The 26,509-nt window shown below is 40.2% G+C and overlaps 1 protein-coding gene across 1 annotated transcript in view; it reads right to left on the bottom strand.

The window, feature by feature from the left end:
• The window catches only part of itfg1 (integrin alpha FG-GAP repeat containing 1), a 189,529-nt gene that overhangs the window by 96,578 nt on the left and 66,442 nt on the right, over positions 1-26,509 (bottom strand). Inside the window, exon 10 of the mRNA XM_083917363.1 lies at positions 6,222-6,373. Within this exon, the coding sequence (XP_083773489.1) occupies positions 6,222-6,373 (152 nt within the window). The remainder of the gene's footprint in view (positions 1-6,221; positions 6,374-26,509) is intronic.

The raw sequence follows: 26,509 nt of genomic DNA, 5'->3' as shown, positions 1-26,509 counted from the left end.
ATAAATTTACTGTAATAAGATTTTGTTGCTTATTTTTAGGGAACTAAATGGGCAAGTGCGACATTAACTACAGTAGCAGAAGTCAACCAGATGCTCCTGGATGTTCCTAGATCCAGACTGATACTGCGGTGACTAAGCTCTCTGGAACAGCTTCCCTATTCATATAACCTCAGAATAATTTAACTACTTACTACTACGTCACTACTGAAGACTTACCTCTACTTGTTGGCATTCTAAACTTGACACCTTGACCTAATCTTCTGTTATACTTCAATTATTTTACTATCATTATTTGAATTCATTTGAGTTGGTATTTGGTCATCTGTGGTTGTTTTAAATGTGCTATACAAATAAAGTTCAACTTGGCTTGACTAATGTAATGATCCACTGAAAAATACAAGTGGACAAGATAAGTTGGCAAAGGTTTCGATTTAAAGTCCATCTACTTTCCGTGGTCCACGTATGGCTGAAATAATGAGATCACAGAGCTGAGATGAGTTTCCTTTGCAGGGTGTCCGGGTAACCCTAAGGGACAGGGTGAACATCGGATTATGATGTCTCCTGGATGTCCTCCTGCAGAGGTGTTGGTGGTTCTGGATCACCAGACAGAGAAATGCTGAAGGGATTTTGTATCTCACGTAGTCTTTAAAGAATAACGATGTCTGGATATTTTTTAGCTTATTGCCTCCTCCCTGACCAAAGGTTCGGAAATCTTAGTCTATTATAACATCTTCAAATACAGCGGTATCATGCATAAAATACAGCATGCCAGACATGTCCTTTATGACCTACTTCTAGCTGTATAATAAGTAAGTCAGGCAAATAATGAAAAATCATTAAGACGACAAATATATCCTTCTGAGGTAATATAAGCAAATCACTTGTTTTGTAAAAGCCACGCCTAACAAACTTGAGCTTTATCCCCAATTTGAACTCATGCATTCATAACCGACCTCTCAGCTCTCTATTTATTCCTTCTGCTCATTATTCCATTGATTCCACCCGATTACTCTCATCTCACATGCTCTACTCCTTCAGTCTTTCTATTTTAAACATTTAAATCGGCATTCAATTTGCTAGGAGGAGGAGGGACATGGACTGGCAGGACTTTTATCTGAAATGCAGCTATAAATAAACACTTGGACGGAGTAGAGATGGAGAAGAAAGAGAGATAAATAAAGAAAGGGAGGGTGAGGGAGGGGGAGTTAAAATAGATCAGATGTGGGCTGTACAAATATTTGGTAAGCCGCGGAGGGCATTTGGTTAGAACTGCATAGTGCTGCTGAATCCAAAGCAGGCAAGTAGACAGGAGGATACATTTGAAGAAATGTCTTACAGAAACAAAAACAAGCACATCCCACCACTCAAAGATAACCCTACGTTACTTTACACATTGACTAGGGGACCACTACTAAATTTTCCTAGTATCTGCACATACTGAGAACTTCCTACCGACATCGTATAGGTTTTATGTGCCTCGCTCGCAAACAGTAGTTCTTGGACGTCTTCATTTTACAGGCTCAGGGATTCAAACCAGAAGACATCCAAAAACATTTATACCTTTAAACTATTCTTCCTTCTTACCACCCTGACCTTTTTTAGTCTTTTCCTCCATCTTTTTCTCTATTATAGAGTTCACTGCTATAGTGTTAGATTGTATTGGAAAGCGATTCCTTAATAACGTTCATGGCCCAGCACAGGATTACAATGCTCAGGCTTAAATTGAGAAGAAAATGGAGGAAGGGAGGGGAAAAAAGAGACAAGCTACAGCTCAAGTGATTACAGCTGGTGAGAGAGAAGTCATTCCTAGATGAGGGTGAATGTAAAGAGTTAAGCCCGACAGGACTTACTGGTGATTATATAGAGCCTAGGCAAGAAAGTAGGGTTCACATGTAAATGTGTGTGTGAGTCTTTTGAAGGTTTTACCCGACATCTTACTATTTCTGACACAACAAGCATTCACACACACACACACACACACACACACACACACACACACACACACACACACACACACACACACACACACACTCGCACACACACAAAACAATCAGTATGCATCGACAATCACAGCAATGACCTCTTCAGCTATCTTATCTTTATCTCTGTGGTCGGATAATCCACATAGGTCCATAAAAACACATACACACACACACGCACGCACGCACGCACGCACGCACGCATGCTCACACGCACGCGCGCACGCTCACGCATGCTGTAGTGATTTTAGCAAGGACTGGCTTATCAGTCGCCATGTCCGTAAGCTGAAGAACACTCTCACCTTAGCTGTCTTCTGTCCCAGACCGTGCTCTAGTAAACTGAATGGTAATCATTTCTTCATTATACTACATTGTTATAGATTCATATCGCTCCATGCTTAACTTTTTACATCTCTATATCCTGCTGCCGAGGACTGTTCTGCACTGTGTCATAAATGTCAAATAGCTTGCAATCACTTATTAATGAGAGGATTTAATTGATCTACTTTTGAAAACTGCTGTTCTTTGAATAATATGTTAAATCCTCGGCTTGATTATTGCAGTGCACTTTACTGGGGTATCAGGCAGGGCTCCCGTCATCGTCTTAAGCTGGTACAAAATGCTGCTGCTCGACTCATTACCAGGACAAGGAGGCAAGATTACATCTCCCCTGTGCTTACAACCTTAAACTGGCCCCCTTAGATTTCAGATTGATTTTAAAATTTCACCGCTTTTAAGGCCTTAAATGACCTTGCTCCTAAATATATCTCTGATTTATTGATCTGGTATGTGCCCTCTAAACCATAAAGGTTTACAGAAGAAGCTCTTCTAGTTACTTCCAAGTCTCGGTTTGTGACAAAGGATGATCAGGCTTTTGCCATTAGAGCCCTCACACTATGGAACTACTGAACTTAGACAAGCCAAGCCATTTTCTCATATGAACTCCAGACAACGTCTGATGAATCACACATGTAGCACACAACATAAGATTATCCGTGTCAGACGTGTTGTCAGTTTTATTTCAACCAAACCAGAGTTGTTGATTGTTCGAACAGTGAAAAATTTACCAAGACAGTTTTGTGTAGGCTCGTGATTAATTGATTTTATTTCCCCGCCCACTGTCTAAAGGTGAATCTGCCTGTAGTGAAACCGACAATCAATGTAAATACGGTTAATACCTTTAAAACATGTATATATACATACATGTAGGGCCACAGCACACACACCTGCGTGAAGATATTTGCAGTTGCCGGTTGCTGATGGTGGCCAGTTGGAAATTGATTTTAAACCAACAATTTTCTAGATAAAGTTGTAAGCTGATGACCAAAAGTCCCATACCTTGAGGCAGCACCTTGGATCATTTTTAAGCTTAACCGGATACAGTCTAGAGGGCGTCCAATACATTCTCTTAATAATATTATATAGATTAACCTAGTGCGAACATTATGTGATATGCCCTTTATATTATGTAGGACGTTGGACCATTCTTTTTTCTTGTAAATGTAATAACAAAATTTGTTTTTTCTACACAGTTTTCAAGGAACTATTAGTGCTATATTTCTGCAATCACATTGATTACTAAAGTGATGCTTTGTGGCACCTAATACAGCTTAAAATACAAGGGGGAGTCTCTGCATTTTGGGGGAACAAGGGGGTTTAAAAGTTGCTTTTTAGCAAACCTTGAATTTGTACATACTGCCAGTATTGTTATTTGTCCAATTTAAATTCTTTATGTCATTCATTAAAGGGCATCAAGTTTCTGTTGTTGACAGAGTTGGGAGATCTAGGTCACAGAGAAATGTCTCAATTTCTGCTTGATGTACAGTAATTGGCTAGCATACGCCAGGCCTTATCACCTTCTTCTTAAAAAAAACCTGCTATCTATTTGAAAAGATGTTCTCGGCATACTTGACCTTCCAAGGACAAGAAGCTCTGCTGCCTTTTCTTTCTTTTGGTGGAGGCACATTGAATGATAAATCCCAAAGGCCTTCAGTGCTTCCAAGGCTACCCCAAAGGATAAAGCTGAGGCAATATTATGTTCCTTGAATATTGTGATAATAATTAAAAAAATTCCATCCTGTAGTAAACTGGAATTAAATCATGATCTTCACATTCACAAAATGAATAAGATAATTAACACAGTCAATTGTGGATGACATGAGGGAGATCGATTATGAGTTATAAACTGTAAGTTTAGGCGCTCCTCAGACTTAAAGTTGTACTCCGTAAGAATAGAGATACTGTACGTTGTTTCTAGCAGCCTCTTTGGAGGTAAGATGTAATTGCAGGTGAGCCTGTTTTTTCAGAGCCCTCCATCATGTTCCGTTCATGGTTACTTTCTGTGTTGACTTTTGCTCTTTTGTAAACTTTATTAACATACACTCACCTCTCTACTTCCAGTCCACCTAAATGTTACCTTCTTAAATACATACAAACACATGTTCCTATTACACTTCTGCCCTTACTACAAGCACGAGTAGTCCTGTCTGCAGACCAACCGCTGTCAGCAGCAGCACTAACATGGTGATATATTTAAATTACGAAGGAATGTCGGCGCAGATACTCAGATTGGAATACTTGGAAAAAGGTAAGTAGAAGTGCTTTCATTAGTGGGTCTTATGATCAATCACCATTGTTTTAATTCACTCTTTGATAGAAAGTAACTTAAAAGACAATTCATTAGATGAATATTATGTATTACAACATTAAATAGAAAAAAACAGGGGTTTGACCTTATAACTATTACTTTAACATAGAGCTAGGGCAGTTTTAACAAGCTGTGTATAAAGTGCTGTTCTCTGTTCTGCATCCATCTGCTTCAGTAGCTGGTGCATGCTCACAACTTCAGCGGCAAAGTGTGTTATCAGAGCTGGGGGTGCCATCTTTGTCCCTAGCATGTTCAATAATTCTTACCTTGCTGGCCTGTCTCCATGACTCTTTTTGTTTTCGGAGTGACATGGCTGCGTATGTCATCGATAAATACAACTGCCGATAGGTAACCCGCAGGTTTAACATGGTGACGCCAGAAGCTCTTAGTCTACCCGGCCATCCACCAGCATGAAAGGTGTTTGGCAGTCAGTCGGGTGGAAAATTTTAACATATCACCCAACCCTAATTTTGATTGTTTTTCACAATTAATTCATTTTATACATATTCATTTTATTATCTGTATATCTTATGTTATTTTGCCTTGTTCTCATTCCATCTGCCTTACCTGGTTTTATTTTCTTTTATAAAGCACTTTTCTTAAAAAAGTACTACATAAAGTTAAATTATTATTATCATTATTATTATTATTATTATTATTCTTTGGGTATGAGGAAGAGAGCTGTTCTTCAAAGATGTCAATATGAATCAGGAAAAGACTGATGAAACAGTTCAGCTTACACTATATAAAGTGAATATTTTTTGGCTATTAGCATTAAAATTTATATTCCAAATTAATTTCATTCATCAAAATTATAACCTTTCATTATCCCTGTTCTACTTCGATCATTCCTAGCAACAGGGCAACATTTTCCCCCAGTATGAGAATATGTAATAAGTACAGTAATTTCACAGTGATTTAATGAGTAAATCCATCCTCTGTGACGTCTTTAAAAAAACAAACACATTTATAGTTTTGAAGCTAAACAGATTTACATGAACCATTTAAGTACACATATTGAATTATTAGGTTTCGATGAATTTCACCTCGTGTTCCACTGGAATATTATGGTTAGTATAATCTCATCAAAATGTGGAATGTTACATGGCATATTCGAATGTGGGCAACAAAAGAAGCAAGTGTTCATGAGAATTGAGAGGATATGGATTTGCAGGAAATCTAGGATTCTCGTGACATCAATTTCTGAGTAATAACAATGTAATCACCATTTGTATGCATCTGAGTGCTACATATTCAGTCCCTGAATGTCGACAAACTAAACCGTGTGCCTCTGCAGTGATGGCTTGTGAAGTGAGCACAGTACTGAAACGTTTAGTTGGAAGTGGGGTTCAGGGACCTACTTGACAGGATTCCAAGGGATCCTCTGCCAAGTAAGGATTAATTTCATTTCAGAAATATCTCATTCTTTTACTAGACATTACCTTAACAAGGTCTTAGGGGGGCAACAGCTTACACTATCTTGTGTGTATACAATCCAAAATGAAAAGAAAATGACAAAAGCATCTACATATCTCACCCTTACACACACAAGTAGTTTTCCCTCAGAACACCATACCAGCAAACATTTCTCCTACCTGCCACTGGTGTTGCGGAGGACCACCAGGGCATCAGGGAAGCCGTCCAGGTTGTAGTCCCCATAATGTAGAGTAAGGGGTTGGCTGGGTTTTCCTGGCACAAAGCTCCAAACTGTTTCCTTCCGCTGGAAATCCCATAGCACTGGTACCCACTGCAACAACATTCAAAAAAATTACACATCAATCAGAATTGACCAATACAACACTGGACACTATAACATTGAAAATGGAGGACAGGAGGAGGATAAAGGATAAAAGGGAAACTAAAGATGAGCTGTGCAAGTCTTCGTCACAAGAAGCATAACATCTTTAGAAAGTAGTATGAAGAAAAAGTAAGTTAATGATATAACTTTTTCACAAGATTTTAAGCAAACAAAGTCAATTAGAAGCGAAGGCTATTAAACTGTTAATTGGTGTTTGCACTTGATCATACTGTACTGGAGGCTGCGATGTTGTTTTCCCACTGGCATAGTGATGCATGATAGTGATTGCTGTACTTTCCATCTGGTATCTCTGGGCAGGTAGTAGTTTCTTTGTGTTATTGTGTGACTTTGGTGAATCAAAGTTCAGAGAAGACTTAAACAGATAATGATTTTTTTCATGTGATCCTTTTTTTAGGCAGATGCCTGAAAGTACGCTTTAGCTGTGTGACCCCGTCCACAGCAGTACATTGCTCTCCAAACTGGGGCTGTGCGGACCGCCATAGACTGTAGGTAATAAACTGACTATGGATAAGTACCTTATACAACCACACTTAAAAAAACTCCAAACTATCTCTTTAAAAAAAAAAAAAAGAACAATTTCAAACTAATAAGTGCTTGCCTCAGTGGATGAGAGCAATGGTGCAGAGGACTGACATTACCAACAACAACCCCAAAAATCCTTTTAGGGCAGTTAAAGCACTCCAATAATACTCCTACCTGATGGTCTCACGCTGGCTAGTTTCGGGAGCACTTTAACTCCAAAAATGTTTCAGAATAACTTCATATGAAACACTTCACACTCAAGTTCAATAATAATGATTGAAGTTCAATCCTGAGTTGCCCACTAAATATCAGTCTCTAGTCGACAGTACCATCGGTGTGTGAGACTCCAGCAATAATATTCACAAATACTTTAAGTAAAGCATTTTCTTGAGGTAAAAAGAAAATCATATTATTTGCGTACCTTGCATGGCAGATGGATTCTTGCAATAACGGGAAATTCTGCAAGTATTGCGTCACATGAAAATCCATCGTAGTCAGGCTTCAAATAATGGGATTGTGTTCAGAGTAACAGTGACCCAACCACTCAGTGTCCTGTGAGGAGCTACTGACAGTTTAGGGAGGAGCGGGGGGACTAACATGAGAACCATCTGACGAGTCAGGCTATTTATTTCCTAGTTTAGACTTGTAAGTCCGGCCTTTAGCAAGTCCTCACCTCTATGGGGGAATATAGAGGTATACCAATAACAAAATTCATCTTCATTCTAAATTGTCATTTGGCCTAATAATAAACAGAGCTGGGTTTAGAATCAGATGCTGTGTGGGTGCTCATAGCCTACATGCTATTTGCACATCAGATACTTACGAAGCTCTCCCACCATTTCAACGAAACACAAACAAGGCATCTTTCCCTCATCTTGACGATTCAAATGTCAAGGTAATAGGGCCCTCAAGGGGGCCTTGCTGTAATACTTTTATTGACTGATGTATTTGTAAGGAAACAGTCATCTGGAAAGTCCGTAGTGAGACCATTATCCATTATAAAGTCTTTGCTGAGACCATTATCACTCCTCGCTTAATATGAATGCAGCTATTTCACTTAGCAGCTACATCATCACTGGTTTCAGCCTTGATTATACATGTATGTCATAACAGCTTTATCTCTTTAACCAAATACTGGTGACTGGAAAAAGTGACAAACTGCCTGGTAAAAAAAAAAGTTACTATAAGTCCACACCGCTGACAAGATGCCTTGCAAGCCCTCTTGCAAAAAACGAGTGCAAGAGCCAACAAGATAACGATGTGCATTTGTGTTTATATAAGGCCATTTTACTTACTAAAGAATTTACAGCTCTGTCCCTGTGAAAGGTTCAACAGTAGGAATAGTGTGAATGGGCAGAGATCTCAGCTTCTGCCTGGAAATGTAGATTCTCAAAGCAATTTCAGTCAAAAACAACTGGACAGGTTGTTTGTCTAGGAAGACGTTTCACCTCTCATCCAAGAGGCTTCATCAGTTCATGTACGCATCTGACCAGTCAAGATGCCAAGCTGTCGCTTTTAAACGTGGTGGCCAGGTGGCCAGGGGGACAAACACGATTCTTTTATATATCAAAACAGCTCGGCTCCAGCCCCCTGCGACCCCGACAAGGGGTTGAAGATGAATATATGAATGAATGTGTTGGCGGGCGGCTGCAGCAAGACGCACTGTAGAGCCAAACTCATCTCCTCGGTTGGTGGCTACCCTCGATAAATTGCATTATATCAAACAAGGTATCAGATGATTAACATCTTGGTATGGTTCTAGGTGACAAAGGTGTCCTCTAACGGAATACCTAATAACCCCGCTGGCAAACCCTGCTACAGAGCAAGAGCGCCGGTGTTGTGCCGTATCAGCACCCCTGCCGTGAAATGCACCCCCCCCCCCCGCATTATATGTGATATTCTGCATCGGAAGGCTGTTGTTTCCACCTATAGGAGTAGTTTATAAACAGCTAACCCACAACGGTCAGAACATTGGTTACTTACAGTCTTTAAACTATTTTAAAGAGTTTAAAATCACAAACTTGGATAATAGCGAACACAAACAACACCTTTTTGTATGTTCTGTGGAAATATACTGCAGCCATAATTACAAAATGAATGAAATGGATCTTTTGAGTGAGTTGAATGTATTTGACTCAGCGTTTCCTAAATATAATCCCAGCTTTTCTTGCAATTCATATTTTCAAAGGTGTGTGCTTTTAATTGGGTTACCTGTATATAAACTACTCCTTTTGGTGGAAACAACAGCCTTCTGATCCAGAATATCACCTATAATGCGAGGGGGTGCATTTCACGGCAGGGGTGCTGAATGCGGCGCAACACCTGTCCAACAGTGCGCACAGGCGCACTCGGGTCACTGGGGAGCGCTGCTTCGGCTTGACTGCCTCCGTTATTCTTTTCCATACAGCGTTTTTTATGGGCCCCTTTTATTCCACTCTTAAGACTGACAAAAAGCACATCTTTAGTTTGCTCCATCTCGGATGTCAGGATGCCGATCTGTGTGTCGGAAAAGTTTCTTTTCTAACCTGCGTTCCTTCTCTCCGTGTTTGACCTCAGTGGGCGAGGCCTCCGAACCAGGAAGATTTAAGGGCGTAACATGTTAAAGACGATAGAATTCAGCCGCCGCATTTATCAAGGCCCGCTCATTCGTACGCTGAGATTGGTCAGATACGAATGTTTCATAAATCACACGTGGGTCCTGCCATACGACCAATTCTGCTCTCAGATCTGCGCCCGTTTTCACGCAAGATTGATAAATGAGGCCCATTGTGTTTAAAGAAAATCTTGGGAAAATAGTACTGTGAATCATATAGAATCGTGACTTCAGAATCAGAAATACTTGTTGTTTTCGTTCTCCAGCTATACAATTAACAAATTTAACAACAACAACATTATACGGATAACATATATTTGTAAAAAAAGAAATATAAAACAGTATATATATATAACTATCTATATCCTCCTCTCTGCCATGATCGTCAGGGTGTACAGCTCCTCCCCCACGACATCACCGGCCCTCCTGATCAGTTTGTTCAGTCTGTTGGTGTCTGCGACCTTCAGCCAACTGCCCCAGCATGTGACGGCAAAGAAAATCACACTGGCCACAACAGACTCATAAAACATCCTCAACATCGTCCGGCAGATATTAAAGGACCTCAGCCTCCTCAGGAAGAAGAGTCGACTTTGGCCCTTTTTGTAGACAGCCTCTACGTTTCTAGTCCAGTTCAACTTATTATTGAAATACACCCCCAGGTACTTATATTCCTCTACAGTGTCCACAGGGACCCCTGGATGGAGACAGGGGTCACAGGTGTTTTCACCCTCCTCAGAGCCACTACAACCTCCTTTGTTTTAGTCACGTTGAGCTGCAGGTGATTCTGCTCACTCCAAGTAACAAAGTTGCCCAAAACAGTCCTGCATTCACTTTCATCCCCCTTTCCAATGCAGCCAACTATTGGTGAGTCATCAGAAAACTTCTGAAGGTGGCAGGAGTGCAATAGTTGAAGTCTGAGGTGAAGAGTGTGAAGAGAAAGGGCGAGAGGACAATCCCCTGTGGGGCCCCCGTATTGCTGACCACTCTGACAGTTCTGTAGGCGTACATACTATGGTCTGCCCATCAGGTAATCCACAATCCAGGACAAGTGTCAGTGTATTGTTGCATCCCTAGTACAGGAAGCTAGGTGCACTTAACTAAAGCTAATACAGTCAATACAGTCTAACCGTTCTGCATTAGATAATGCCTCTGTACCTGTTATTATGCTCGGACGGATCCAACTGTATGCTCATTTTGGAGGCTACATGTCATTTGTTGGTGTTGTGCAGCATTAGATTGTCACATATTATGTAAATGTCAGTATAACACAATGCAATTCAACAGTACCTGAAAATTGCAGCGTCCAAAATTACCATAAACTTAACATTAGAACAACCGCTCCCAAATTTCCAATAACCTACATACATACAGCAACATCATCACAAGGCTACCTCTTTTACTATACGTATGTGAAACATTGCAAAATTGTCTGAAAGGAAAGCAGATTTGGAAAACATTCATAAAGAAGAGAGTGAATTTATGTCTATATCTTCAAATATGCTTGTTCCTATTAGAGCTACGTTGATTAAACAGCCAGGCCAATATATCATCTGATTTTAGCGTACTGAAGCTATATCATATCTGAGTATATATTGGCTGATTAACAATAAGTGGCAGTACAGAAATGTGTTGAGGTAGTTTAGAAAGAGTGCCAGCATTACATAGATTGTTCAACAGAGAAAACTGCCAAGATGATGCATTCAAATGAAAATGGTCTCACTAGTATGCATCTTAGACACAAAAAGCAAATCAGAGGGATCCATATAGTTTCTTTTAGACTCCCAACTATGATATCAGTACTGGCTTTAAAAATTCAACATCAGTCAGGCTAAAATTCCTATAGTACTAGTATTAGAATTAAAACGTTAAACACAAGTTGTTTTGCATTGGTTCCATGCAAAAGTATTTTTGTTGGTTCTGGTTTTCTAGATTAAAAGAAAAAATACATTTTATTTGCTAAATGACCACTTTATATCCCTTTGTGTGTGTTGTGTGTGTGGATCCTAGAAAGGCGTGGAGCCAGACGCTGGAGGTTTAAAATATTCATGAATGTTAAACAGAGAGAGCAGGTGCAGGGAAGAGTCACCAGAGACACTCACACTCACCAGAACTGCCTCTAATTGCGCTTAATACGACCAGCCTGTTTGAAAAACACAACCACGGCCTATTATCAATTAGTTTTGAAAGCCGTGATTTCGATGATGTGTTTTCCTCCAAACCAGCTGTGTGGGAAACACATAGTGGCCTGTCTACCGGGATGGCAGGCATGGTGGTGGGTGTAGGTCATGTTAATGATGTGGTTAAGGAATGCCAAGAAATGGGTGTCTTTACTATTTTCATATGGTCTAGCAATCCATAATGATGAGGTAACTGAAGACTTCACAATGGCAAAATAAAACACATGATATCTGACTGATTCTATAACTAACTATAAGATAATTTGTCTAATTTAATGTCCCTGACCACTTTTAGTTTGACTCTATCACCGAATGTCAAGACGATTTTTAGGCTTGTGCACAAAGTAGTAAAAAAGTGGTGTACCTACATAACCAGAGAGAACATTCCTTGAAAAATAGGGTCTTCTGCCCCAAAAAATGCTTTTACAAAAATGAAATCGATTTATGGGTTCGATATGTTGATTTCAAACCCAAGCTAATTTCAGAAATATTTACCTATTAATCTGTTAGCAGGCACACAAACCTTTACTTCTTTTTTATTTTAAAAGGCAATACATTGTCATATTACTATAAAAAATGATAGAAAATCTAATTTAATTTAACTCTGACCTTCTCTTCACTTTAAGGTCTTAATTAGAAACAGTGCAGTTTGGAGAGTCACATGGACTGACTCACTGTTAACAGAAGTGAGTTGAGGATGATAGTAATTAAGCACCTCTACATACAGATGATGTCGTAAAAGCAGGGGAGTGATAAACACAGGTTTAATATTTTTTAAAGGATGAGAGTGAGCTAGGAGCTTTAATGCAACGCTGCCCAGTCAAGCTCTCATTAAATGACCGTTGAGTGAGATTGCGATGCGGTTTAAGAGGCTGACTGCCCTGCCATATGGGTGTAAAGCTTAGCTATGATTACTGCCATCCAGAATGGATGGGAGTGCTGGAAATGACCGCTGTGCAGTAGCTAGCAGAGAGAAATGAAGAGAGAGAGCAAGACCAGAGAGGCTGCTGCCAACATAATGCTAGACATGAACACACATAATGGTATACTATCTCACACAAAAACATGCACATTTGAACACATTTACAGAGGTGGAACCACTATTCCCCTTAAAAAAGCCAAGTTAATGTCAAGAGATGTACTCTAAAAGGAGCCAATGAGAGACAAAGAGAGTGGGGAAGATAAATAATTGCTGATATGAGAGAAAGGGCAGAAAAAAAGGGGCTGAATATGAAAGACATGCAAGGAGTTTAGATACCATAACTGCACGTGTTACACCAAAATAATTGATGGCTCATTAGATAATAACTCATTGCTTAAAAAGATGGCACTGCCTTGTATTCCAAATGATGTATCTCTTCAATCTAAAAATCTATTATCTATTGATGGTAAAAAATAACGTATAATAGACTTGCCATTCAGGATGAGCTGGTTTGAAACAGGAAACAATGTTGATCTAATAAGTATTAAATACACATTATTTCCCATTTGTCAGCAGTTATTCTCAGAGCAGACTGCCGTGTTTTCTAATGGTCTAGCTACTTCCTTGATCTTTTTTGGTTTTAAGTTCACAAGGCAAATGAATTCATTTTACTTTATCTTCACGTTGGTTGGAGTCCTTATGTGTGTGCTCAGCACTGCCATGACGCTGGCCACAACCCTTATCAGCAGGCCACTGTGCTGGTGTTGGCCCTGAGGCAATCAGTGTACTGTCTGTTGCTTCTTTTCTAACGCTGATTAGAGGAGAGAGGAACAGCGCAGAGAATACCACGCACGCACGCACGCACTCACACACACACACACACACACACACACACACACACACACACACACACACACACACACACACACACACACACACACACACACACACACACACACACACACACACACACACACACACACACACACACACACACACACACACACACACACACACACACACACACACACACACACACACACACACACACACACACACACACACACACACACACACACACACACACACACACACACACACACACACACACACACACAGTAGATGTTTAGATGACAGTATAATCTATAGGTAAATCTTTATTACCTGGAGGCAGCCTGGAAGAGGAGCAGAGGTTGAAAAACAAGCAACAGATGCTACACCCATCAATGCATATTACGATCATGATTTCGTTGACTTTAGATAAAAGCTATTACAGTGCTGCATTCTGTTTAACAATGATTTTCTTGTTTTGTCTTGTGTCATAAATCCAGTGAACCCTTTCCTTTACAATGGTGCAATTATGCCTGTTTTCACTGAGTTACTTACTGGAATATAGTTTATTAAATTGTTGCATATGTTTAAGAGTTAACAGTTGGTTGTGGCAGTGCACTACAACATATTTAATCTGATTTATCTTTGGGTCATTGTATTTATAATTTATTCAAATGTATGTATATTTATGCATTTTTAAAACATTTTTCAGTTTATTTATATTTAAAGTTCTAGAGAATCTTGTTCAAAGTTCAATAAATGCTTGATGTTTCCAAAGCCAGTGAGTTAAATAATCAAGATCTCAATATTAACCAAATTAATTATTACAATTTGAATCCAGCAGCACTAAAGCATATACTTGTATGCATGCAACCCATCACAGATATGATAGAGATGCTTAATCAAGCAGGATTCATCAGTCCTAGATTAAGCCTGGCATATTAGTCATTAATTAAAGTCAGTCAAATCAAAAATAAGTGTTGCATTATCATTTCTGTCTCGCTGTAATTTACACTATACATTGTTTCCTGGCAAAAAGCTTGATTGTGTCTCCCAAACATTACCAAATAACATGGATGATATATGATGATCATACATATGGGGAAATATGTAGGAACAAAAGCAGAAGATGAAAACAGTAAAGTAACTGGTAAATTAACAGATGATATCACAAAGCCAAAAAGCAAATGTGGAAGTCATAAGATGAGCTTTTCTCAGTGGTGCGAGTTGGGGGGCAATAATGCTTTAGCAAGATGAGATGGTGGTTTCCATGTGTTTCTTTTCATTGGTCAGCAGCATTGTGTGGCGAATTGGAGGAAATCCTATGAGCCTCCGTGAGGATATTAAAGGTTCTAATTAAATCAAATCATTTTTCATTTGAGAAGCTACAATGAAAGCCAAACTGACAGATGAGCACCTTAAAGGAATTATGAAGCAGTTACTACTTCTCTGTGGCTGTGGATATTTTGGCATTTAATCACTAGATATAAATGAGTAGGTGAATAATGTCAAGTGGGTGTCTTTATAGATTAAAGTGTGGCCTTATGTATGTCCTTCCAGTCCAACAGAGCACTCCTAGGTCTAAATTACTCGATACTGACATTGGCTGGTTCAAATATGAACATAGTAAGTGTTTATGTGTGTTTGTGTCTTAGCACAGAGTTCCAAATGACCTAGTTAATGGAGATGAAGACGATGATGGGATTTGTGCTTGCGAGGTAATCTTATACCTTTAATGGTAGAGTAGAGAAGGATCCCGCATACAAATAGCTTTTTATCAAACAGCAGGAAAACACAGCCTGGGTAAAGGCGGCTTATTGTGGTGTTACACACACGCACACGCACACGCACACGCACACACACACGTAGGAAGGAAGAAGGGAAGGGGCACAAACACAGACCCCCAACATAAAATCTCCTGGCTTTGCTGATGACTAAAGTGAAAAGCTACAGCATGCTTGCAGACACCCATTGATTCAACTTGGCGGAGATAGCTCCCGCTTCATTAGGCCAAGAAATTAAAATATGGGCGGCCTGGGAGGTGGTGGTGGGGTTTATGGGGGTGATGTGAGGAGGTTCTATAACATTGATAGACAACAAGGCTGTTGAAGGCAATAAAATGTTAAAAAAACAAAACAGGCGTGTAATGAAGCAATGGCTTCATGCCAGTGATATAATGACTGTAATGCTTATCACATTAGAACTGGCATCAAAAGACAGCATGGGAGGAGTGAGTGGGAAGAGCCCAGTACTACCACATGGCTAAGTCATAGTTTGGCTAGTATTATTATACTTATGGGCAATTGTGTGAGTGTGGTGTCTGTTATGGGCCCATATGTATGTTATTATCGGTATTGGGTAACTTGTTACATTATAAGATTAAGGCCATTTAAAATTTTTCGTGACAGCATTACTTCATTACTGAGAAAAGTAACTTGTTATAGTTATATTGTTATAGTATTTTTGCGTTACTGAAAATAAAAAACCCTTTTTGATTCCTTGCATATGTTGGTTATATACTGTATATATATTCATTTTTTTTTCCAGAGGGCTTCTTGTTTACTGTACGCCTACCTTTGAATGTATTGTACTTTGATTGCATAGCCAGTCTTGACATTACAATAAAAAGAAATCTGAGCACCCTACCACGTTAGTTTGTATCATGTTACCCCCAACAATGTTTATGATTGTGGTTTAGGTGATGCAATGTCTGATTCTACTCTAAGACATAATTAGCAATCAAAGAATGTGCTTAAATAACAGTTAATTAGAACAAGCAATGTATGTTACGTATCCTAACATACAAATGGTTCAAGCCTTATGGGTCAAAAAACACTGGACATGACATGTGAGCAAAATAACATGGTAATTTGTATTCCAAAAATATGGGGAAATGTTACCTGCTCTAGACAGAGACAGAGGAGGCAGAGCCAAATGCAAATCATGAGTGAATTTCAAGATTGGATTGGACTGGACTTGGTGTAAGTTTGACATTGTACAAAGGATTTTGTTTAGTGTTAGGTTTTCTGGCTTTAATCTCTTAAAACACATGCTGTCATTATCCAGGTGGATCATTTTTATTATTTGAATCATGGAAAGTCCATCCACCCATTTTCATCCGCTTATCCGGGGCCGAGTTATGGGGGCAGCAGGCTAAGGAGAGTATTACAGACGTCCCTCTGTCCAGACAAAAGACTTAAAGTCATTTTGTGAGAATGAAGATGGTGGCATGGTTCCAGTCGTTATGCTAAACTAAGCTATACTTTGCTGGCTCTAGCTCAGGGTTTTTCAGATTCTGACACCAGATAAGATTGAGACAACTACACCCCATATTTATTCACATTTTGGAAAACTGGCATCGTTGAATGTCAAATAGCTGTTAGTTGTTCCTCTTTGCAATGTAGCCATGGATGTATAGTTAGTTATCAGTAGATTACTTTGATACTAAATAAAAGGTGATTCCTGGCCAAATTTTGGACTAAGAAAGGGTGTCTTTTTTATGTTTTCTAAACACATAAACAGATGTTTATTTGCAAGATATTGGAGCAGTTTTTTCATGCAAATTGCAGCAATTGAGCACACAACGTAAGCACCTAATTGCCTCTGTGTGTCAAAGCCACTGTTATGTCACCATCTCACCATATCTGTGGTGATGGCATCACCATTAACTGACTATGAATATACCAATACACCTGTCCTTATCCAAAATATCCAGATACAGATTTTTTTTTTTAGTAGCAGGTGTAAATGAGGTCATAGTTTGTCCCTGAAAAAAGGCAGTCAGTCAGAGCCAGAGATGGAGTGAGACCATATGTATTTGTGTCACAGGGCAGGGTGGAGACACTGCTACCTGCTGTCAGTGTCACCCCATTGACCACTGACTGACCAATTGTCTGGGATGACTGTCTAGCTCACACTGGCAGCCCTTACACCATCTGGGCCACAGATAGGCAGGTGGTTCGGTTTTCATGGGGGAGGTATGCATGTTTTCCATTTGTTTATGTGAGAAATTGGGCTAACAAGAGACCAAATACACAAAAAAACATACACACACATACTGTATATATGCAGTGGAGATCAAAATTAGAGAACCAAGTATTAATTCTTGATTTATTCAGAAATATTATTATTTGTTATTGTTCAGAATTAGATAGAAAATCCTGCCTCACGCCCAATGTCAGCTGGGATCGGCTCCAGCCCCCTGCGACCCCGACAGGGTTAAGCGGTTGAAGATGAATGAATGAATCCACTGTGGCTATACCACTGCTGTACAACCATGTTTTTAAAATAAACAAGGCACTTCAACTAAAAACTTTATTTTGTGAAAGAAACAGTGTGCAAAATAAGAGAACACTTATTTTGCACACTGTTGCACTACTCTGGCACCTGGTGACAATTTACTCAATTGTTGGACACAACCTATTTATCTGGTAGCTCTCCTGGTTACTTTGGAAGATGTCAGACGCTCTAAGGTGACTGAAACCCTGAGACAGCAGGTTGTCCAGATGAAGGCCAAAGGGATGACCCTCTCAGCCATCAGAGAGAGGTTGGGCGTTCCAAGTCTGTGATTTCAAGAATATTGAAACTTTACAACGACACAGATTCATTTAAGTCCCTCAACAAGGCCGGCCGTCCATGTTAAACAAGTGCACGAGAGGACAGGCTTATGCAAAGCCTTAATGAGGCATTGGTTCAAGCTGGAGTTGCTAGCCAGTTCAGTGCAGAACAGGGCAAGGATCTGTCTCGGCACACAGTGTCTCATCATTTAAGGCATGTTGGAGTGAGGTCCACTCTGCAGTGACCAAACCTCTCATTAGCAGAAAGAATAAAAAGGCTAGACTTGCCTTTGCAATAGCTTCATGCAATTGTCTCCCAATCAGCCAAACATTTTCATGCAAGAAAATGCCCTCTGTCACACTGCAAAACAGGTTAAGCTGTTTCTTGAAGCTCACAATATCTAAACAATGAAATAGCCAGCCCAGAGTCCAGATCTAAACCCCACTGGGAATCTCTGGAAAATCCTTGGCAACAAAGTAATGTCTAAGAAACCCACTGCAGTTACTGAACTGTGGAAGAGACTGAAGAAGAAGCAGATGTGCTGAAGTCATTCAAAGCAAGGACCTCCACACTTCCTATTCATTTTTGAATCCTATAGCACTAAGAAAACATTGTTTAAATCTTCTCTTCTGACACAATGGTTACTTTTTTGCTCACTGTTTTTTTTCACAAAATATAGGTTTTTGTTTCAGGGCCTTGGTTATTTAAAAAGCCATGCTAGTACAGCAGTGGTGTAGCCACAGCGGTTATTCTATCAAATAAATCAATAACTAATACTCTGTCCTGTAATTTTGATGTGCATATACAGTATATATACAGTATATATATACAGTATATATAGTATATGCACCTTAAAGGTACTGTACGTAACGTTTGACATGTTTGTGTGACTTTGTGTGTGTTATTGGGTGAATGAATGGGTGAATGTGTTGTTACGTAACTTAAAAATTGAGACATTCTTGGTTGTCTGTGACAGTTTGTGGACTGACTTCTATGTAAAGGTTTCGGGATGGATTTTCGGGGACACTCCAAAGGATGTGACGTTTTGCGTACTCTCGAGTCCCTCACCTCCCTTCAGCCAACAGTGATAGTCCATTAATATCAACAAATGAACCAGCAGTTCACACACTGTTATACATGCTGTAGTGGTGGCCCGCAGTTGGACCTAAGGTTGGCAGCTGGCCTGTGTAACGGCAACAACTAGTTTGCAGCTCAAGTGAGGAGTAGGACTCGTAGCGTTTCTGGATCAGACCCCCGCTGCTGGGGTTTAGGCTGGCTGAGGGTCCGCGAGCTGCCAGGTCACCTCTGCTGAGGTAGTACAACTAAGCCCTTTTCCCCCATGCTGATATCCTATACCCCTTTATCCTAGAGGAAACACTTATATGTGAAATAGGTTGTGGTCATAGCTGGCTATTGTTAGCTTGCTTCCTAATGAGTCTGAATTGCTTGCTAGCTGAAGTAGCTTAATATTGCCTTGAATGGTAGTTCAATTCAATTCAATTCAATTCAAAAAACTTTATTTGTCCCCGGGGGGCAATTCAGGGCACACAGAGCAGGGGGTGTGCTCATGCATGTGGTTAACGTTAGCTTGTAGCTCGTCCGTTTTATTCCGGAGGGATCTAACATTAGCTAGGACGATAGATGGAAGTGGCCGTTGTTTACAAGTCTCCCGTTTGAGCCTGGCCCTGATTCCGCTCTTTCTCTTGCCCCTTCTGGTTACCTTATTATTCTTGTGTGTGGACTTGTCATGGCTGGTTGAGTTACTCCACATGAGTAAAACAAGGAGAAGAACTTCCGCGTTGTCCGGCAGTCACGGGGTTAAAAGGAAGGTAAACAAAGAGAGCGTCACGAGGGGACGGACGAGGAAAAAAAAGTTTGCTTCGTCTATGAAACGTAGTTGAAAAGTTAGAAAACACACTCGGCGTGTGTGGCATGCAAAGGGTAAACTCAAAAGTAACAAATATATACATAAAACATGTAGAAAAAAGTAATAAATGCTAAATAACGCTGAAGGTTGCTCTGTGCTCGGACCGGTCGACCACACGAGCAGTGACCCGGAACCCGTTTATCCATTTAGTGGTAATGTCAGTGAGTTGATCTACACTACCAGGGCTGGTCTAGCTGGCTTGCCATTTGCAAATTACTTAATCAGCTAACGCCCATCCATGCAGTGAAAAGTTAGCTTGCTTGCTAATATTAGCTCACCCAAACCTAAACAGGTTGTGACTTGGCTGCACGGCAGCTAAGTTTGTCACCATAGGAGGATATAAAAAGAAAATTAACAAAACAATGTTAGTGCAGTGCAGTGGTAAATACAATGTCATATGTGCTGCTGAGCCAGTATATAAGCTTGTGCAGTGTTAGTGTGGACATTGGTTAGTTTTCAAAAACCATAAAATATAATCAGCATTAGGTAGCACACAAGAACAGTAACTGGTGGTACACTGTATGGTTTATATTTACATCAATATGGCTAATCGCAATGAAAGGCACATCCAGATGTGGTCTCGCTAATCTGCTAGCATTCCTTCTACAATATGGTTATTTTTTCCAGATAGGATATCAAAATACAGATTGCACGTTAATGACAGGCATAATGGGGTCTCTGGGAATAATTCACAGAGGTGATATCATATATCATTCACAATATATGTGATGTCACCTAGGGATGAGAGATACTAATATGTATACTATATTCTTGATAATGTTGTGTAATATTGCGGTGATTTTAATGATTTTTGGAAAGATTTGGTACTGCAGTCCACCAAGAAAACAAAGATATCACATGGTTTCACAGTGTTGCTAAGCAAAAGAACGTCACTTCCTATGCTTAATTTCTTCATAATGACAGATAAAGCATCACATCTTTACTTATTCCAAAAAAATACAAACAACTTTAAAGTGCGAGAGATTGAGAAAGAGAGTGGGTTAGGTATTGACTGTTCATTCTCTTCCAGATTTTTTATTAACTTGACCACACACTCCATAGTTGACGACGGAAAATACAGATAAATATGGAATTCGGAAAAATATGGAAGCAAACCACTCCAAAGGATTAGATGAGCTTGATGTACTAATTGTTAAAAACTTAATTTCATGGATTTTGTGTTAGCAATGAGAGCACTTTGGAATAATTTTTGGTGTAATGTAAGCACTCTGCAGGAACCTAATTGTTTCAACTCTCTATTTTTTCAAAATATTCAGTAATTGTCTGTGTAAATCTGATGCTGCTTATTAAATGGTGGCTAGTCTAAATCAGAGTGTGAGGTGGCCTCCAGAGGAGAGGTTCCAAGAAGCTCAGAGAATGTAAGTGATAAAATACTATATTTGTTATGAAGAGAAGATCACATAGAATACTCAAATGTGTGAATTGGTTAAAGAGATACAGTAGTTTTGTGAAAATGTACTGTTTTCTCACTTTCCCTGGGTCCTAAACTAATAGCTTCCACAGGACAGACCCAGCCACTAGTTGCAATAGCAATAACCTTATGTCAATAAGCAATATCTTTGCTCAGTTGTTGAGTTTCTATGGTATCAAGTTACATAAACACGATCCCATAGGCATCCAGGAATTAAGCGACAATCAGCAAGTAAACTAAGGGTCAACACAAACTGGAAATTCCCTAGACCTTACCTGAGGAGCTGTAAATGAGAATGCATCAGTTAATTCTGACATTAAATAGACAAAGTCCTATGAGGTGTGGTTGAGCCCATGTGTGAATAGAAACGCTCATTGGGAAGTTGGTTTTTTGATGCCGTTTCTGTCGACTTGGTATTAAGAGCAAGACTTACGAAACGGCTATTTGATCGCGGTTTAATCCACGCCGTGTCCTGCCTGCTTCACACTCTACCCAGGAAGGCACCACACTCGCCTAAGCCAAACAGAATATTTTGTGAGAATGAGTCTGACACGGACAATCTCCTGTTGTGTGCTACATGTGTCAAAGGGCAACTTGGGATAATGTCTGTGACTGATTTGTCAGACACTATCTGGATGTCGTATTGGAAAATAGCTTCAGATTTTGAAAACCCCTGGTCTAAATAATTTTTCTGATTAGAATGATCCATCGGTAAAGCCGTCTCATCAAGGTTTAAAAATAAAGAGATTTAATTTGACTGTTCAGCTCTACCACAAACATTTACCGTAATTTCCGGACTATAAAGCGCACCTGACTATAAGCCGAACCAGCTAAATTAAGGGTAAAATACAGATTGCTCCATATAAAAGCCGCACCCGACTGTAAGCCGCAGGCGTTTTGATGTGTAATTACCGTAGTATATAGGGGTTCCTGCTACCACGGAGGGGATTGTCGAGACAGAGATGACTGTTTGGGAACGCAAAGCGTCCCATTTATTAACAATAAATCTTTCAATCATTCAATCAAACTTTCACATCTTTGACATGGCAAACAGCATTCGTGCAGAGTACAAATAATACAATGGTGCAAAGTAATACAAAGTGCTCGCCTGTAACACGGCAGTAAAAGTGCAGTCCCGCGGCCGTTTACGTTATCAAAATAACCAGCCTACTACCGGTGAAAAGTCAGTTCTTCATGCTGCCTTCTCCAACGTCTCACCATTGATTCATTGATGTCAAGGGTACGTGCAGCAGCTCTATTTCCTTCTTTGACAGCCAGATCGATTGCCTTTAACTTAAAAGCAGCATCATATGCACTTCTCCGTTTGTTTTCCATGTTGAGGGTGTTTGCATGAACACTTCCTTCGCGCAAACTGTCGCTGACGCTCTCCTACTCTTTGTTTTGCTTTCGTTACCTGGCGCCAGATGTCTGCCTCGGTCTCGCGCATCCTCGGTAGTGCGCGCCCCTGGTTACCGTAAGCCGTAGAAAAGCCGCACCGTTGAATAAGCCGCAGGGACCAGAACGAGGGAAAAAAGTAGCGGCTTATAGTCCGGAAATTACGGTAGCTGTATTAAACTGAAAATAAGCCATGGTCTTAAATATAAACATGAGCAGTGTGCCTGGATTGGGTTTTGGCTTGTTCTTGTGAAGTCAGGATGGTTGGGGAAGTCTTTCCTTCCACCGAATGAAAATATACCTACGTCACATTATTTGCATTCCTTTGCTACAAATGTCCTTGACAGATGTAATATCTATAGGCACATAATTACATAATTCTCTGCAATCATATCACAAAGTGTTACATAATGAGGGAGCAGCAAAAGAGAGGTGCAAAGTACAATAAATGTGATCACTTTGTGTCTGTAATGACAGAATATAGCGGAGAGATTGTTGGAAGCCCCCATGCGGTTTCTTTCAATATGGTGAGCTAAAGGCCTGGAGCTGCTGCAGAGGTAGAGGCAGAGCTGTGGCCACAGGAAGGAAGGAATGACTTTCTGTTTGGAGATTAACTATTATAGACACATACACTACTAGTTTCTACTCCGCAGGACTTTCATAGATACCCCAAGGCATCTCATCATGTCTTTGCCTGTATACATATCACTAGTCTTATTCACCATCTATCCCTCTTCTATGCTTCTCCTGCTCTCATTTCCTCTGATGGGATGTTCCTCTCAGAGTGGTTATGAAGGGACAACAGAAGTAGTCTTTTCACCTGACCTTTCACTCTCTGATCCCTTCTATGCCTCCACTTTCTCCCTCCATCTATATTTTCATTCCCCTTCTTACGGACATCAAGCTCTCATTCCTTTCGATCCTTTCCCCTTCCTTTTTCTCCCTTTCCTACTTTTGTATTATCTACATCTCTCCCTTCATTTTCTCTATTATTGTCAGTGGGCAGATACCTCTAGGGGAGACATCTGCTGACTAGCTGCTCCACTACAATGGATGCCCACACATACACCTACAGTAAGATCAAGCGTAATTATTGGCTCAGAGTGTTTACATCGCAAATAATGATGAACAGATTAAATCAATACCGCGATGATAAACACATTACACACTGCATGTGTGTTTGTACTTCTGTTGAAGGAGGTAATCAATATTATTGTATATTATTATCACAACTCCATAAAAGTATATAAGCTTTGTGCGAGCCTTGTTTCCTCCTCACTGTGCTCATCCTTCCCTCTCCGCCAGTCTCTCTCCTTGACAGTGATGGCTGTCTCTCAAACACATAGCGACACAGAACACAACATGTGTTCACTTCACCCATCAGTGCAGATAAGTCCTCCTCTCTCTCTGCCAGCCTCCTCTCCCCTTCCTTCGATACTCATTTCAATTCTTCCTTTTGGGTTGCTGACAATCAAACAAAAGAAGGCATGTCCACAGGGAGCGCGCAGCTGTGTGTCCCCATGTGTGTGTCTTCTGTGTGCACATGTGTGTGTGTGGGCGGACATGCAGATAAGCCTGTAATATTTCTATTTTGGACTGAATAAAAAAAGGTGGAAGCTTGTTCTCTGGTGGCAGAGGATGGAAGAAATAAAGGAGTGGAAGCTCCTGCCAACTGGTAGGATGCAACTGAGAAGAATCACACAAGGTGCTACGTAGGTGGTGGTGTGTATTCATGTGAGTGTATGACTGTGTAAGCATGTTCGTGCACATATATTTGCTTCTGCGTGTGTTCATTATTTGGATATGATTGAATATGTGTATGCGTATGCGTATCTGTTACTTCTATCTCACATGGCTCTGCAAACAAAGTGACACCCTTCATCTGCCCTGCCATCTTTTTAAGCAATGCGCCACGTCTTTAATAGAGAGCCATTGTACAAAGAAACGGGAGCTCAGGCTTTAAAATAATGCCACTGGTGAGTTGGGCTTCCTCAGAGAGCAGACCTAATAAGTCATAAAGAACATAAAGGAAAATGGAACGGGCGAGATTGAGACAGCATTGGCCATTTGTTCACTGAAACAATCTGCTTACAAGCAACCTCTCTTGGTCATGAGAGCAATTATCATCTTGCCTTGGTCCAGACTTTAGAATCACCTCACTCCACAGAGCTGAGAGACTAATTCGTCTGGCATCCAAACATGAAACTGCAGTTTCTCTGCTGACAATTAGCCAATCAGCACCATACGTGGAACTAAATCTGTTGTCTAGCTGTGTGTTTACATAGACAGCACTCAGTGTCCAATCACAGCCAAGTTAGTGCTTCTGTCATATGCACCACCATGCATATACGGTCTATGGTTGCTACTAGGGATTAGCAAGTACAGCATTATCTGTATCTGTATCCGTTTACCATATGAATTATTCATATCCGTACTCAGGGTGGGCGGGATCAAACCAATGAGTGGGTGGGATTTAATTTGACCTAGTATGTTATTTTAGGAAAGTACTTGATATGGGTTGATCAGAAATAGTTGTATTTATCGCTGATTAGAAAACTATTTACAGGACAGCATCAGCATTGAGCTTCAGATCAATGGTTTTGATCACGACAACAAACAAACCTTTTACAGAACATGTTTACAACAATGAATACAACACATGAATGTTATGAACAAGAGTTTTCATACTAAACATAACTTTCTTTCAGTGTGATTTTTGTTTTTTATGGTTCTTTTTTATGTGTGTGTGAGTAAGAGAGACAAAGAGAGAGAGAGGGATAGAGAGATTGTGTGTGTGTGTGTGTGTGTGTGTGTGTGTGTGTGTGTGTGTGTGTGTGTGTTGACAGCTGACAGTATAAAAAAAAAAAAACTCAGATGACCGGCAGGGAGAGGGAGTGTGTGTAGCTTAATTCATTTGTAATAATTATACCACGACTACCTTTATTTTTTTATGGACTACAACAACAAAGTGTCAGACACTCTGACCTCCAGTTAAAAAAACAGGCAGAGACGCAACGGGAGTCCCATTCTACCAAGCACCACGTCTGAACGAATCCACAGAACAGTTTACAGAACTCTGCTGTTAATAAGTGAGTACAAACCGAATTAAAAACAAACCTGAAGCTGAAGAAACTTAAAGTTAAAGAAAGAGACCCACAAGTTTGAGTGAGGGAGAGACAGAGCGTGTGTGTTCAATCCAAGCACGGATATTGACGCGTATTACTCGTATCATAGTCGTACTTGGCAAAAGTGCTTTATCCGTACTCGTTTCAGCCGAGTATTTGGCTCATCTCTAGTTGCTACTGTTGCAAGAGTGAAATGGAGGATGAATTGTTTTGAGTGTTGCAATCGCCCCCTTCTGACTTGTTTAAACTTCAACTTTCAGAATTTGGTTTTGATAACATTTTGGAAAGTTTAGAAGAGCAGCACAGTTATTATTATTTTACCACATTCAAGTTAGCATAGCGCTAAACAGGAAGTTAGCTGGCTTGGATCGGGAATGTGATTGGTTAGGAAAAATCGAAACTTTCTAACCCATGGAAATCAGTTTGAGCAACACGGAGGTTAGGGACAATCTTAGGGTGGTTACTCCTTTTTCATATCTGCTACTTATTCTCTCTCTCTTTCAAACTCTTGGAAACGGATGGAATGTGTGGCTGAGATGCCAAAAGTCAACACACGTAATAGCAAGGTGCTGTAAAAGGGGAG

Source organism: Echiichthys vipera, assembly GCF_963691815.1.
Source record: "Echiichthys vipera genome assembly, chromosome: 1".
NCBI classification, from domain to species: domain Eukaryota; kingdom Metazoa; phylum Chordata; class Actinopteri; order Perciformes; family Trachinidae; genus Echiichthys; species Echiichthys vipera.
Note: the sequence above shows the minus strand (reverse complement) of the source record. Positions and strands in the feature narration are given on the sequence as shown.